The sequence below is a fragment of the Octodon degus genome, unplaced genomic scaffold, assembly GCF_000260255.1.
Source record: "Octodon degus isolate 3935 unplaced genomic scaffold, OctDeg1.0 scaffold00073, whole genome shotgun sequence".
Taxonomy (NCBI): Eukaryota; Metazoa; Chordata; class Mammalia; order Rodentia; family Octodontidae; genus Octodon; species Octodon degus.
Genome location: NW_004524649.1, coordinates 6,858,979 through 6,874,474, shown reverse-complemented (window position 1 = coordinate 6,874,474; position 15,496 = coordinate 6,858,979). Strand labels below are relative to the sequence as shown.

Below are 15,496 nucleotides of genomic sequence, written 5' to 3'. Positions count from 1 at the left end.
CCTTCCCTTCCCTTCCCTTCCCTCCCCTCCCCTCTCCTCCCCTTCTCTCCTCGTCTCTTCTCTTGCCTGACACCATGTACCTTTGTTGTTTCCCTTCCAGTCTTGGTCTTTGTCAAATTATTTTACTCCACTAACTTTCTGGAGGAATACTGAATTTCCCAAGATTTGTTCTTAACTCCTCCTCACCCATCATCCTATCCAGACATTTGTTTCAATACAGGAAATACACATCTCATGTCCCTTCCTGTTTTCTTAGTCTTCTCCTGGTGCTCCCTGGAGCTTATTAGTTCTCTTTTCTGAGATCCCTTTACCTGTAGGCAGAATACTTCCAACTCAGTGGGTCCTCTGCAGACCACACCATGTTCCCTCTTCAGATGTGCCCTTGCATTTCTGCCATGTTCATCCCCACAGTTGTCTCAGTGTTCACCTTCTAACATGCATTCTGTGGTTGACTTTTTCCTGCTCTTGGGGTTTGAAAACTTGTGCAATGGCTGTCTTGGCCAATGCTCTGGGAATGGTGAAAGATGTCTTGGCTTAATGACTCCCAGGAGGCCGACCTTGGGTTCAGTGGCAAGTGGCTGATTTGGAAGGTGGTGGAAAGACATGCTGGTGGGGGTAGATACAACTCATTTAACAGAGATGGTTGTGCCTGTCTCTTTCCCATTCCATTCTCAATGATATCAGCACCTTGAACTTGCCCCTGTGGGATAATTGATACCATGAAAATAGCAACAGCTACAAATCTAGAACGTTTTCTTACACCAAGCATTGGTGGTTAAGCATTTGTCAGCATGTCATTGTGTTTGGGAAATCAAGACAAAGACAAGACAGCCACGAATGAAGTATGCTTTATCAAGAAAGTGGCCCTGCAGACAGTGGGAGCTTATGTTCACTGGAGAAAACCCTGGGGGTACACACCACACCAGCATTCTGCTGAGGCTTGTCATCCTTGGAGAGCCATCTGTGGATCCCAGGAGGGACCAGCAAGAGGAAGATCTTAATGATTAAAGGCAAAAGGGTTTGAAGGAGTCTGAGTGAATAGTGGCATGGGTAAAGACAGAACTCTGCTGTGAGTAATGCATAGTTATTGTATCTTTCTCCCTAGAGCTTGACCTCATGGACCTCCTAGGAGAAGACAGGAAGTGGATGGTGGGCAGGAGGTTAATGCAGGCCAATGACAGTCTGGTTTCTGAAGATGTGGGACTGCGGAGCGGCAGGAACTGCACGGAGCCAGGTAAGAGCAATGCCTGTGTGCCAGGCCATGGCTCTCACTTTCTCTGGTTATGGTCAAGGGAAGGCTGGACTTCCTGTCTTTTCTTTGGGTTCAAATCCAAAGACACCTTACTGACATTTAGTATAAGAGTATAAGAAACTCCATGGGGATAGCCCATTTGATCATTCAGGTGTTTCTACCTCTGTATTCCTTTTCCAGTGGAGTTGAGGAGAAGGTAAGTTGCAGTTGGAATTATTCTGATTCTGCACCACTGATACCAAACTTGGAGCCAGTGCCAACCAGTATAGAAAGGCTCCTGGGGCAGGGTACATGAGGATTCAAGGGGCCTTCTTTACTTGGATTCCTGGGATTCCCTCTGGCTTGTTTTTAATAAAGACCTTTATTTCTGTCACAGTGAAGACAGAATTCGGGGCAGATCTTCAACTATGATGTTGATCTTGGGATGACTGAATAGCATTCTGAGTGTTTTTTTTTTTTTCAGAATGGGGATTGAACTCAGGCCCTTGTGCTTGCCAAGCAAGCATTTATTCTACTGAGCTATCTCCCCAGCACCAGTATTTGTTGTTATATATGATGTGTATTGTGCCTGTCTTTAGAAAGACATGGAGCATTTTACTTCTAATGTTATTGGACTGAAAATGACAATAAATTCAAAGGGCATCAAAGGAAACTAACTGGGACCCAGGGCTCAGTTCATGAAGAAATGACAGGTCCCCCCCTTCTGGGATGAAGTCACTCATGGTTTAGACCAAGCTTGTTCTAGAAAGGACCAGCCAGTAAATATGTTAGCCTTTGCAAACTATGTAACAGTAGCCTTTTAAAGTTTATTTTACAATTCTTTTCTTTTAAATGAAACCATACCTAATTCACAATCTGTGTGGAAACCAGCTATGGAGTAGATTGGGTCTGGTTGTGCTTCGCAACCCTGACTTGGACCCAGAGCTCTCTGGGGCCTGCCTTCATGCCCTGAGGTGCTCTTGGACTCCATATGTGCCCTTTCTAAGGACTCAATGGCTCAAGAATATGTTGACTTCACATCCAAGGACCTGTCTCACTTTTAGTGTCATCGTGGATGGACATAAGCAGTCTTCATTGTGTCCCTAAAGTCCATAGATCTTAACATACAAAATGTGTTTAGAAAGTTGTATGTCTACTTTCTTTTCAGAATGTGGGGGAGATTTGCTCTTTTGTACATACTGAGGTTCTTAACAACCACACTGAGTGAAGGTGGAAGGAGTCAGAAGTTGGCTCCACCTGTAAACCCTATATAATCCATACTTCTCAAGTTGGAAAATTCAGATGTTACTGTGGCAATTGCTAAGTGGACAAGAGACATTCTTGAAGGTGAAGCACATGGCAGTTATATTAGCTAGTGCTGAAAATGGGATGGGGATGAAAGGTCCAAAAGCTTCAGCTGAGGGTGCAGAGCCATGTACGTTCTAGGAAACAGATTTTCCAAAAGCTGGTCTGAAAGGCCAGGACAGGGACAGTGCAGGATCAGTTTGTTGTTGCTCTGGTCTTATATTCATATATTTTCAACATCTCCCTCCAACTAATAGACTATGATGTCAGAAGACAGGAGACAGCACTAATGAGCCAAGTGACCGCCCATGGTGTGGAAAGAATGGAATCAAGTGTGATATGGTGACTCTCTTCTTGTGCTAGATCTGGCCACAGGTTGGGTTTCTGGGTATTTAACGTGCTGGGATTGTGTTTGGGGAAGGTGAATGCTCTCTCTGTGAGCAGCACTGCTCCCTGTGTGAGAAGATGCCTTAAGGGACAGGTGTAGAATCATCAAGATCATTCGCTGCAAGTTACGTAATAAAGTCCAAGAGCGGTGATGACTCAGCTTTATAAGGAACAGGAAAATGTCCAGGTTGATCAAAAGCGTGTATCTTCTAGGGTTGGCTTGGAGGGCACAGCAGACAAAAGAGACCAAAAGCTTCAGGAAGGAAACAGGAAGCAGTAAATGAGAGCTCATTCCTGCAGCAGAGAGCAGGTCCAAAAAGGAAACATGTTCCTCATGGCTCTACGATAGATGTTCTTGGTTTCTTCATCTACAGACTGAAGGGGATGCACTTGTTGCTGGGGCCCTTGCTGCTGAAGCAAATTCAGGAGGGAAGTTGACCATACTTGAAACAGACAGAGTCCTGTTAAGTCCTAACATGACAGAGCCTGCTTGGACTACCTGGGCCATGGCAATCATTTCCTTTTCTGAATGCTTATTATGAAAATCTTTTAACTGCATTGTGCAATATGGACATTCATGGCAGGAACTCAGATAAAATAAAATAAAGTTTCTGACTCTCAGTTGTGCTAGCCGCACATCTAATATCCTGTAGCCACATGTAGCTAGTGGCTACTGTGCTGGATCTCACAGGTCATAAAACATTTCTATCAGCACAGATAGGTCTGTCAGACAGGCTGGTCTGGAACATCCAGTGGTCTGGATACACTTCCTTTCTAGCTCATTGCAAACATCTCAGAAGTGTAGAGTGGACACTCTCCTGGGTTTGAATTCCAGTTTAGAAGCCGTGGAGCTCTGGGCAACATAATAAGATGCTCTGAGCCTGTCTGCTTCCTTGAGAACTTGTGATAATCATTCTGACCTTTCACAGCCACTGTGAGAAGTGGTAATAAAGTTGTAAAGTATGTACAGCACAGTGCCCCAAGCTCGATAGCTCTGTAGTAGGAGGTGACTCATGAGTTTCCCACTGTCTGCCGGGTGTCAGGGCACCCATTTCCCCACTATGCGAGATGTGCCACACTCTAAGATGCCTAAAGACACATTCTCCAGCCACTCTCTACAACAATAGGCAGAATCAGCCAGTCTGCTTCTGTCTAGAGCACACTCAGGTAGCCCAGGTCTCAGCATCAGCTGGATGGTGAGCTTGGGTCCCATTTGCCCACAGAGATGAGCTTGACAGCCTCAGGCAGGACCAGCCCCGCTAGTCATTGGCGTCTAATGATGATGTGGTCCAGAAGTGCCACAGATGAACATGACCCTGTGGCTCACTGACCTTCCTAGAATGCTGCAGAGGTGTGCTTTTTGAGTTTTGACTGAACTGATGTTTTCTGATAAGCAGTTGTGAGCCTAAGTGCTTATAGAGCTCTGACATATGATTACAAGTTTGTAGTTAAGAAGAACCCTGTTCCTGGGAGATGAATCAAGACCTGTGGGTGTCTGATGCCACAGGGAATGCTGAAACCTATGGATACTTTAAAAAATACAGACATAACTGCGATAAAGTTTAATTTATAAATTTGGCACAAGAAGATATTAATAGCTGTAACCAAAGTTAAGATACAGCAGTTGAAAACAGTGCACTGTATTAAAAGTTATGTACAAGTTATGCATTGTTTATTTCCAGAATTTTCCATGTAGCATTTATAGACCACAGTTGACCACAGGTGACAGCTTGGCCACAGGTAGCCACCACAGGTAATTGAAACCAAGGTTGGTGAAATAGTAGATGAGAGGGCCACTGTGTTCCTCTTCTCTACCCCTAGCTATTGGTTGAGAGGACTGAGCCGGAGGAAACCAATAACACTCCCTTGGCCATACGTCACCCAGTTCCCATCAGAAGCCCCCATGGATTTGTGCTGCTTGAACACAGTGGCATCTGCTCTTAGGATTCTCCACCCGGCACAGGAAGTGAGTCCTGTAGGTGCTGGACCCTCTCCCTTCCTGTTGCCATGATGTCAGCAGCAGCACCTCTGTGACAGAGACCATGTGTCAGGGTCCCTTTGTGCTGGGAGGGGGGTTATTTATGCAGGAACCTGAGTATGGTGGATGCAGCATGTGCCATGGCTCTTTGAGCTGTAGTGTCAAAGCCACAAGCAGGGGTTTGTTTAACACTCATTACAAAGCACAGTCAATGCTACTTGGTGTGCCACAGTCCTCTGACTGCCGTAAGAGGATGGCTGTTGATTTGGTGACAAGAGATGGCAATGCCTATTCTGGTTGTCCTTCCTGTTGGGATATGGGGCCATTTTGCTTCTCAGATGTTCATTTCCTTCAACTACTGTATTCCTTCCATTACACAAATGCAGTACTTCTGAGAAATTGCAAGAAGAGATTGACATAAACTTTCATGCCAAGGCATCCCTTGGTTCCTTTCATAACTAATGTATTTTGAGATTCCATGCCATACCTCAAGCCTTCTTCTACTCTGTCGCCCCATCCCTGAGGTCCAAGAGCCCAGAGCACCCAGTAGATGAGCCAAGGTCACCCAAAATGGCAGCACTGGCTGTGGCCGGGGTCATCCCACTGGGATGGGCATGCTTTTATAGCAGCTTCTGCTTTGAGGATATAATGCTTTATGCATTTTGAATTGAAAAATACTAGTATTCTTCCTATGCCCCTCAAAGGCCTTATTTGAGTGAGACTTTCTGGTATTTTATCTCCAGAACTGCGTGAAAAGATTGACCTCCAGGCTCCAATTTTTTCAGCATTTGTTCCAGCTCTCTGTGAATTTTTAAGTTTGTTTTCTTAGCCTGACACTGCCGATTTCATCTGAGGCCTGGAAACATATTGTTTTTTTGGCAAATAACACTTGAAGTTGTTTACTCAGATGACCTATTAAGAGAAATTTAACTTTGAATAAATTTGATCCACAGAAAATTAAGTTAGTTAAATGTAATATTGAGGGTGGTGGGCAACTGCCGCAGAAATGAGTTCTTTGAGATATTTCTGTGTATGCTTAGCACAGTTTTATTTAAACACTGCACAGCGTGTCTCCAGGAAGATCTATCACTTTTTGGTTTTCAGTTCTTTGATATTTTAAGGAACTGAGCTTTTCCAGAGTGCCTCTTGAATAAACTTTGGAAAAAAGAAGCTATTTAAAATGATGGCCCTTGGTGGCAGCTCTGCTGTGAGGTTACTCTGATAACCAGCTGATAGAGGCTTGCTTGTTCTGCCTGCCTGGTTTAGTTGGGTCAAGATCTCTGAAGGAGGGACACTGGAGGCTGTGTTGTGGGACCACGGGGAGACCAAGAGGGTGGTGGCCCTGTGGAAGCATGGCAAAGTATCCACAGATCAGGCGTTCACATGAATGGCCCAAACCATGCAGACCCAGAGGGAAAGGTGAGCCACAACAGACAAATGAAACTAACGGTCCCTAAGAGAGTAGAACGAGGGTAGACTCAAGCAGTGAGGATGACCTTAAACAAGAAGTAGGGGAGCAAGTGGAGGAATCCATTTAAGAGGTTGGCATGAGCAGGGTGACATTAGGGTTGGCTGGTTTGAATAGAACTGGGCATGACCACTGTACATAGTACAAAAGGCCCAACTTTCTCACCTTTTTATGAACAACTCAAGGCCCAGAGGAAACCCACAACCTGTCCAAGAACCAAGGGTTTATCGGAAGCAAGGTAGAGCCACCTAACTTCCACACCATAGATACACATATATACAAATAATGGGAAAGAAGATCTGATGTTCGTACCATCTAGGCTATCACCGTCCAGTAGAAATAATGGGCCACAAATGTAATTTTAGATTTTCTAGGTTTTATGTTGCAAGAACAAAATGGAGCAAGTGACATTAACAATAATTTTTTTTTTACCAATCTTGTCTAAAATATTAGGAATGACAAACTGCAGTCATCCCGGTGTGATTCTGACTGGGTTTGAATCTGGGAAAGAACTAGGTTTAAAATCTTAAAATCCACACTTTATTTTAGTAGCTCACATAACTTCCACTAACTTCTCTGCAGTTGGAATTTCCTTAATGACTCAAATAATAGCTGTTGACATTCTTAAGTGGAACAAATTAGAAACTAATGTGATCTACTTTTTAATTTGTATCAAACTTTTCACTGCATTAGTTAGATAGGGTAACAGGAGCTGCTGCAACAGATTTGGTGGTTTCATATGAGACTAGTTGCTCTCGTTCTCACATAAGATTCTGGTCTGTGGTTGGCCTGGTTGCAGGAAGTGGGCCATGGACCCGAAATCTTTTCATCAAATCTTGGCTTCCAAGGCACTGTGTTTCTTCATGAAGAAGAAAGAAGATTGTGCATAACAGAGTTTTAGAGGATACAGACTCACTTCTGGAGTCATCTCATTGGCCAGGGCTTGGTCACATGACTTCTAATTGCTGGACAGGCTGGGATACATGCATCAGCAAAGTGTTAGAAAAGAGAAGAGAAAATAGGTTTCATAAATGGTACTTTCTAGTACTTTCTACTAGATTACCCTCCCTAAACTTGCTTAAAAATTTTTTTTCTTAATTTTCTTGTATGCTTATCTTATTACAAAGGCAATATACTCTCATTATAGAAAAAGCGTAACTCAAACTTATGTCTTCTAATCGTGGCTTTAGCTTTTCACTCAATCATCATGATTCTTGCCTGATCAAGGTGACATACTTTGATTTACCTTGGAAGGGTCATCAAGGAGCTAGAAATTGTCCTAGGGAGCCCATTTATGAAATGCATCTTTTCCCTTTAAATACAAGAACCTTAGAGGAGACACCAAAAGTTTCTTTAGCGATGGAGGAGTCATTGGCAATGGTATTGCAAGACTTTGAATTCTGGAACAAATCCTAAGTCACAATTCCGTTACATTCAACCCATATATCAGGAGAATTTCCTGATTTCTGTGACCCCCGTGCCCACTTTCTAGAAATGCAGCTTCGCATGGCTCCTCACAGGTTTGTAGTTATCTTTAAAGGAAAGGGGCTTTGTAAAGTGGCCGGATCTTCAATCATTGTGTGTGTTTAATAAAGTGTAGCTGGTTTATCTTCTTTACCAGAAATGTAATAGATGGTAGACAGATGGGCGTATTTCCAGGAAAGTTACCACTCTGCAGGCACATGGATATGAGCAGTGTTATCAAGATGGTTTTAAGGATAACTAAGTTGTTTTTGGTAGTGGCAATGCAACATAATCACACTCTGAGCTGAGCAAGGAAGACAGAGGTATTAACCAGACAGCTTCTGACTAATGAGGTTCTTGGGCCAGAGGGGTCACCATGTAGGCAGACAGGATGAAACAGGGGCTAGAGGATTTTCTTCATCATACTAACAAAAGTTTAGAACTCTCAAGGATGGGGAGGAGAAGGCCAGATTATTTACTTCTAGCTTTGACATGCCTTCAGGACTTTTTAATTGAAGCACTTAAGCATTCTGTTAAAAAAAAAAAACAAAACAACCCTCTGTTCTTTAGCCCAGGTAACCTACTCTAATGTGATGCCTGGAATTTTCTTGAAACACAGGTAAATGATGATAAACTCTGCTTTTCAGTTCAGAGCTTATGTGGGTTTATTTCAAAGTACTTTTAGACTTTTCAATGTATTTCAATTTCATGTTCATTAGCTTATTGGAACACATTGGCTTTTGGAACTAATACCTCCAGGCAAGGCATGACTATATTCTTGTGCCCAGTTGATAGGTAATTTAGACTGAGACCAACATGAATTAAAGAGTTGAAAATCCAGAGTCATAAATGTGGAGGAAGCATAGGGCTTAATGCACCTAGTGACTTCCAAATCCTTTCCTTTAAGCCAGTGCTCAACAAGTAAGATCTCTTGGCTGAACCAGGCTCATGGTTTTTTTAAGTAGTCTTACTGGAACACATCCATGCACATTGCTTTGGGGTTGTCAGAGGCAGAGGTGAACAGTTCCAGCTCAGACCACAGGGCCTGTAAAGCCTGAAGTACCCTCGGTGGCACTTCCTGAAAGTGTTTCCTGCAGCCTCTTGTTCTTGGCTTTGGGACTGGGACCTCCCATGGCCTGGAGGAGGGGCCGAGGCATGATTTACTCTGCCATGTTCCTCTCTGCTGTCCTGATCCCTTCCTTAGGGAGTGCTGGTGTCCTGGGTTCAAGCCTGTGTTTGAGACTGGGTTTGTCCCTTCCTTGCCTCCTACCCCCCCCCCCAGATGACAACACTTCTCTGTCCATGCTTTGGAAGTCTGTTTCAGATTCTCCCCCCAGATGTTCAGCACTGCTGTTGTGGGCTATCCCCTATTGCAGGTTATTGGGGGTGCAGACTCCCTGTCCAACACTCAGGGCTCCTAGAATTTCTTCTCACATGGGTCCGGGAGTATAGCTGCATTGTAGGCCTGGCTGCTGCTGTATCAGCCTGTGCTACATGGAGATGGTATCCCCACAGCTCTTCTACCTTGCCTCCATACAACAGAGAAGCTGGGGGTAGAGTGGGTGGCTGGCATCTCCCATCATGGGGCCATCCCAGGGAAGCCACCTCCTGGCCCCAGGGCCCTTGGTTAAACCTCCATTGCCTGGGACCATGACGGCCATATCTCCCTCCTGGGTGAGGAGCAGATGCCAGGTGGGATGTCTCAAGGCTCACTATGAGAACTGTGAGCAAGGACAAGGCACTGTGTTCCCTCTTACCCCAGGGCCAAGTTGCCTTTTCTAGGCTTCCTGGGAGCATGTAGTCTTTGAGTCGAGTCTGCAAGTCTGGGCCTCCTGGACCCTATGTGACTTCAGGGCCAGCAGTGGCTGAAGCTGGGCCTCAGAGCTTCTCAAGCCTCCTAGTGCTCTGGGCTGAGTGAAGTTGTCCCCTTAGATTTTGTGTTGAAATCCTCATCCTCGAGGTGAAGGCATCAGAAAACGTGAGGTACTTAGGTCCTAAGCATGGAGCCTGCATGACAGGAATTATTTCCCTTATGAAACAGGCCCAAGAACACATTCTTACCCCTTTCTCCATGTGAAGACTCAGGTACGAGGTACCATCTATGAGCCCCAGTTCTGGTCCCGACAGACAGGGAGTCTGCTAGCGCCTTGATCTTGGAGTCTGCCCTCCAGTGCAGTGAGAGGCACATTTGTGTTGTTAAGAAGCCACCCAGTCTGGGGCAATCTGTTACTATAGCCCCAGGGGCTTAAGATGGCAGGTGAAGCAGGGAGCAGCCAAGGCTGGGAGCCATGGCCTATGACCCTTCTGTGTCCCCTCTCATCCCTTCTGTGCTGTCAGGTAAGGGGCAAAGACCTGGGTCTGCAGTCCCTCTTGAACCCTTCTCGCAGTTCTCCATAAGTGAATACACACACACACACACACACACACACACACACACACACACACGGCACCAAACCTATCTTGCTATAGACCTCACATAGGCTCCAGGTTCCCTGGGAACACTATGAACACTTTACTCATTTTTATGCCATTCTGAGTTGTCTTTCTAACCTGTCTTAGAGACATCAGGGTGGACTTTCACCCCAGCTGTGTTTCTAAACTTCTGTGTATTACAGTTGGGAGTCAATGTTCCTGCCTTCTCCTGTCTGCAGGTCTTGCCTCTAATTCAATTTCCTGGGTGCCTTCCTCCCACACCTTCTTGGAAGCTGAACTGGTCAAATTTGGGGTTGTGGTGCCTCTGGGACTCAGGGCAGGAACCCCTTGGGGACCTGCTCTGTCCTTGAGCATGATGCTGTCTGGCCTGGGTGAACTCTGGGGCTTTGGGTGAGGATGGGGCCCAGTAAGGTCCAGCCTCTTCCTCTCACCAAATGGGCCTGCATTTTCTTCAGGCCCCATGGAACAGTGGGAGCTTAGGGAAGGTAGAGCCAAGGCACCCACCAGGTAGGCCTGGGGTCAGTCACAGGCTTTCTCATGGTCAGTGGGGCTATGGCCACCTCTCCTGTTTGTATTCCTGCAGTCAGCCCTATCAAGGCCCAAGATAGGCCCCCTCCATTACCTCAGAGGGTACGTTTCTGTAAGAGCACATCTGGCTATCCTGTGGGTGCTTTTGAGTCTTGAACGATCCATCCATTTGGCTGAAATGTCTGTAATGGAACAATAAAATCTCTAAATTAAAGATTAGCTGCCTTTTTTAGAAGCTGATTCAGAACAAAATAGATTTGGGCTCAGCCCAGGGTCTTAGCCATCCCTGTCAAGCAAGACCTGTGCTCTGGGAGCTCAGTCGGGGCTCCCTGGCCCACACCAGTGGGGCCAGTGACACTGTGATGAGAAAGCAAAGATGACAGGTGGGTGACCTGGAATGGACAGGACCATTCTGGAGAGATGGGGCCTAGTGTGCAGAGAGTACGCTGGTGTGCTTCCAGGGCTCAGCGGTGCTCCAAGTTCCTTTGGCCTGCAGCTTAGGAGGGAACCTGAAGAGATGCGGTGTCTATGCCTTATAACTATAACCTACTCCTGCATAGAGTCACAGCTCCATGGACTCTGGCACCAGCCACAAGCACTAACATTCAACCTGGAGAGTCTCACTTTCCTCCCCTATGCACAGGGGAGTCAGAGTCACGGGTGTGTGTGTGAGGGGCTGGGCCCTTGGCAAGGGCCGTGTCTTGAGTGGGCTTAGAAGGTGGTACCATTATTCATGCTGTTGATTCCTTTCTCTGATTTCTTGGCATCGGGGTTTCCTACCAGGGGAGGAATGTAAGATGCATCTGACAGGTACTAGCGTCTTAAAAGTCTAGGTACAAAGGAGGAATAGTCTTCATTGTCAGAGCTCCTGTGCTGGTAGAGGAACGAAAATAAGTCTCCCATTGCACCTTTTATTAGAGGATAGGAATTCTCCTTATGCTGACATCTTGTTGATTTGCCTTGGGAAAAATCTGTAGAAAATCTCTGAAGATGAGGAGGTAGAGCTTTAGATCAGCTATTTAAGGTTGGGTAATTGGAATTAACACCAGTGGATGAAGAAGAGGAATAGAAGGACTGTGAATGAGCAAGTGGCAAAGGAGCAGGGCTTGTTCTGTGATTGGCTCTGTTCTGTCTCCTCTCGGTCTGTTCTGGTGGCTATCACAAAGTACTACTGGCTGGGTAGCTGCCTTCCAACAGAAATGTGTTTGCCACTCACAGTTCTGCAGTCTAGAAGTCCAAGCACAACGCAGGAGCAGAACCAGAGTTTATTCAGGGCTCTCTGTTGACAGACGGGGGCCTTCTCTCCCCTTGCTCATATGCTGGAGGTGGTGAGGCAGCTGCCTGGGTTCTTTCTGACCTAGTTCTACTTGCTGCTGCATTGGGGGTTAGGATAACGACATGCCAGTTTAGGGGGATCTTTTACCAGCATGGTTGATGAGGTGTGAATCTACCCTTAGGGTGTCACTTTGGTCAAATCACCCAAAGAGGGGTGATCCATGTCCCATGGGTGTCCTTGTCCTTCCATGTGTCTCCACTACTTGCTGTGTTTCAACCACAGGTCCTGGGGCAACACACTGGGTTATTTAATACTGAGTTTAAAGGAAGAGTCGTAACGCAGATGTACCTCTTCTTTCTCTTGACCATTTTTATGCACAGACCCTGGTTCCACAAGGGATATCAATTAGCCCCTGTGGGGAACCAGTTTGTGATCAAGGCTCAGAAAAAGAGGTTTCGTTTAAGGTGCCCAGACCAAACAGCCTAGTGCCCCATGCCTCCATGTAGTGGTTCCCCGGGGGTCATAATGCCTCAGTATCATTACCATTATAAAGCTAGAATCACTGTTCTATTTGTGCTACAATTTCATGTACTGTCTATTTGCAAGTTTGCATCTTTCCCTTCCTGACTCTAGGAGGTCCTTTTTTCCCCTCACTCTAGCATTTCATCATGAACATTTGAAAGCACACAAGAAAATGGAACTGTACTACAAATATCTGTCGACCCAGCACCCAGGCTGTCTAATTTGCATTTTGTTATGCCGGCCTGTTTTATCATGTTCATCTGTGTATCCAACCATCAATCCATCCTATTTTAGTGAACTTCAAAGTGGAAACAAGTATGTACTTGTCCATGTGCATTAGCATGCATATCTATGTCTGTTTCCCCTTCAGAGTTACATTTATCCACAGTGCAGTTGAGCATGTGCTCAGGGAACCATCAGTGAGCTCTGACGTAAGATTACACCTGTGCACCCGGCTTCCTTCATCCTGAGAAATTCTCTCATGTCCTTCCTCAGAAAACTCCCATCCTGGCTAAGCCCATTCAAACACTCATCGAATTTCTATAATCATAGATGATGCTTGTTCTAGAACTTTCTCTCTTTGAGTGACACAATCTGTGCTGTTTGATGTGTGGCTTCTTAGAGTGCTGTTTTTGAGATTCATCCATGTTTTTGTGCATAGATGTATTCTTGACTATTTGTGTACATACACACATATGTAAATACACATTCATATATGTAGATAATGCATATGCTGTGACAAACCTCCCAGGCAAATGTTAATGTGTTGGCTGTGATCCTCTAAAGAAATGTCTGACAGACATTGTCCACTTAAGTGCTTATTGTAGGTTGTCTTTCAAAGAGACTTTTTGAGTGTAGAAACATAAAAGCTCTTTTCATACCCCCAAACCTATTCACCACTCCTCAACATCTCTCAAAAACAGAACCATGACCTGGACTCCAGAACCCTGTGGTGACTGGACGGAAAGGGCAGGTGGAAGGAAGACTTCTCCCTGAGCCTTCAGGGCTGCAGCCACCCCAGCCTGTGCATGTGTGATCTGCTCATGCTTGTTCAGCCTGCACAGCAGGAGCTGAAGGGTGGAGGGAGAAGGCAGCCATCCTCCTCTGTGTGCATTTGACTTCCAGGGTCTTCAGTCCTGCGTGACATTCTCGGGGTTGAGCACACTCCTCATTACAACCACAACACCAGATAGCAAACAAGGCTTTCATCAGCTCCTCAGCTCGGGCATGGATGCCTGGTTAAATGAGCAAAACAGGCACCTGCACTAAAGTGAGATGTGACCTCAGGTCACGCAGACCTAGTGACTGGCATACTGCATCCCATGTCACACTGCTGAAGAACCTCCAAGCCCTGCGAGCTACTTGCTGCTCCACTGCCCATCACTTGCTTCCTCCCTTGAGCTCAGGGATTTACTCACTCTTGCTTCCAGGAAGGGAAAAGAAGTGGGATGTTTCTCTGATCCCCAGTCTCCAGTGAGCTGCAGGGCTTGTGGCCTACAGGTGGACTCAGGCTTCCAGCTGCTTTGGCCTGACTGGGTTGGGGCTTGCGGCCTATTCTTTACTGCTTTTCTTCCTACAAACCAGAAGGCAGCACTGGTGACAGCTACAGAAAGCAGCCTTCCACATTGTTGCGTGCTCTGGGTCCATGGCCACACTGCACACCTAACTCGCTCTTTAGTTGTGGCCTCCACAACCAATTCCTTGAGCTCTAGAAGTTGCCAGCTGTAGGTATTTTCTCTTGTTTCCTCCCCTACACCCTTCCATATCCAGCCCTGGAATGGATTTGCCATTTCTCTGCTAGCTCTAGGGGAGAAACATGAAAATGCATGTGAAAGAACTTGGAGAATCTGCAAAGATTTTGCCAGAAATTGAAGCTACTGTTGCAGGATTAATGAGCATTACTGGGCTGGGTTGAGCAGAAGCAGCACACCTTCACAGCTGCTTTATCTCCTCTTAGCCCAAGTCAGAGCTGCAGACTCAGCACTCGGAAACTTTGAACTTCGATGTGGCCCAGAAGTTCACATAATGTCTGAATTTCCTTTGTAGGCTCACTATGAAATGCTCCTCTGTCATGTCCTCGAATATCCCTAGTGATGGGGAGCTTGCACCCCACCTTCTTTATTCCCTGGGCAACTGAGGTTATGAAAATTGTCTTCTTTCTAAAGAACCAAAGCAATTTTCCTTTCAGTCATTCTGAGCTCTGTAAAGTATGTTTTACTGTTTGCCACATAGCACACCTTGGAGGCCAGCTGTTAAGTTCTTCCTGGCTCAGGCTTCCTTGTCTGTAGTCTTTTAGCAGCCCTTGTTATAATATGGTTTAGAGACTCCTGTCATTGTCACCATTACCTTGTAGGCCAAATGTTAATCTCCTCTTTAGCTCTCAAACTCCTGCTCTGTTGGAACAGCATGTGAATCAGTTGGAAAGATTTGGTCCATGCTCAGCTGTTAGGTAGGATGCTTATAGATGCAAACTTGGACCTCTGAAGTAGGGCTTGAACTCATAGGTAAAGAAGTGAATACTTATTGAGTGCTTTCATGGAGCTAGGCAGGACCAAGTGTTCAGGTACCCATGAGTCAGGCATTCCAGGAGCACCCATCTCCTGGGGTGGGGCAGAGCTATAGTTAAAACAAATAAGTGCCAAGTGCTCCTTTCCAGAACCTAACTTCCCCAGCACCCCCTCCTTCCCAGAAGCCCCTTCTCATTCCCAGAATTCCCTCTTCCTCCCAATACCTTCTTTGTGAGTTGTACTCCAGGGAAGAATCTTGAATGGGTACACTATTTTCACAAGTGCTGGGCTTTGTCCTGTAGGTGACAAGCCTGTGTGGGCTGGACCAGGACAGTTTTGCTTACTGTTCCATCTTCAGGGTGTACATCCTGCCCAGAATATGGTAATAGGTATATAT

General features: G+C 45.8%; 1 protein-coding gene across 3 annotated transcripts in view; it reads left to right on the top strand.

Annotated features, from left to right (window-relative positions):
• Positions 1-15,496, top strand: part of Slc24a3 (solute carrier family 24 member 3) — a 491,099-nt gene that overhangs the window by 78,805 nt on the left and 396,798 nt on the right. For all 3 annotated transcript variants that reach the window (XM_004635592.3, XM_023720226.1, XM_023720227.1), the window contains exon 2: positions 1,106-1,234. In XM_004635592.3, the coding sequence (XP_004635649.2) occupies positions 1,106-1,234 (129 nt within the window). The remainder of the gene's footprint in view (positions 1-1,105; positions 1,235-15,496) is intronic.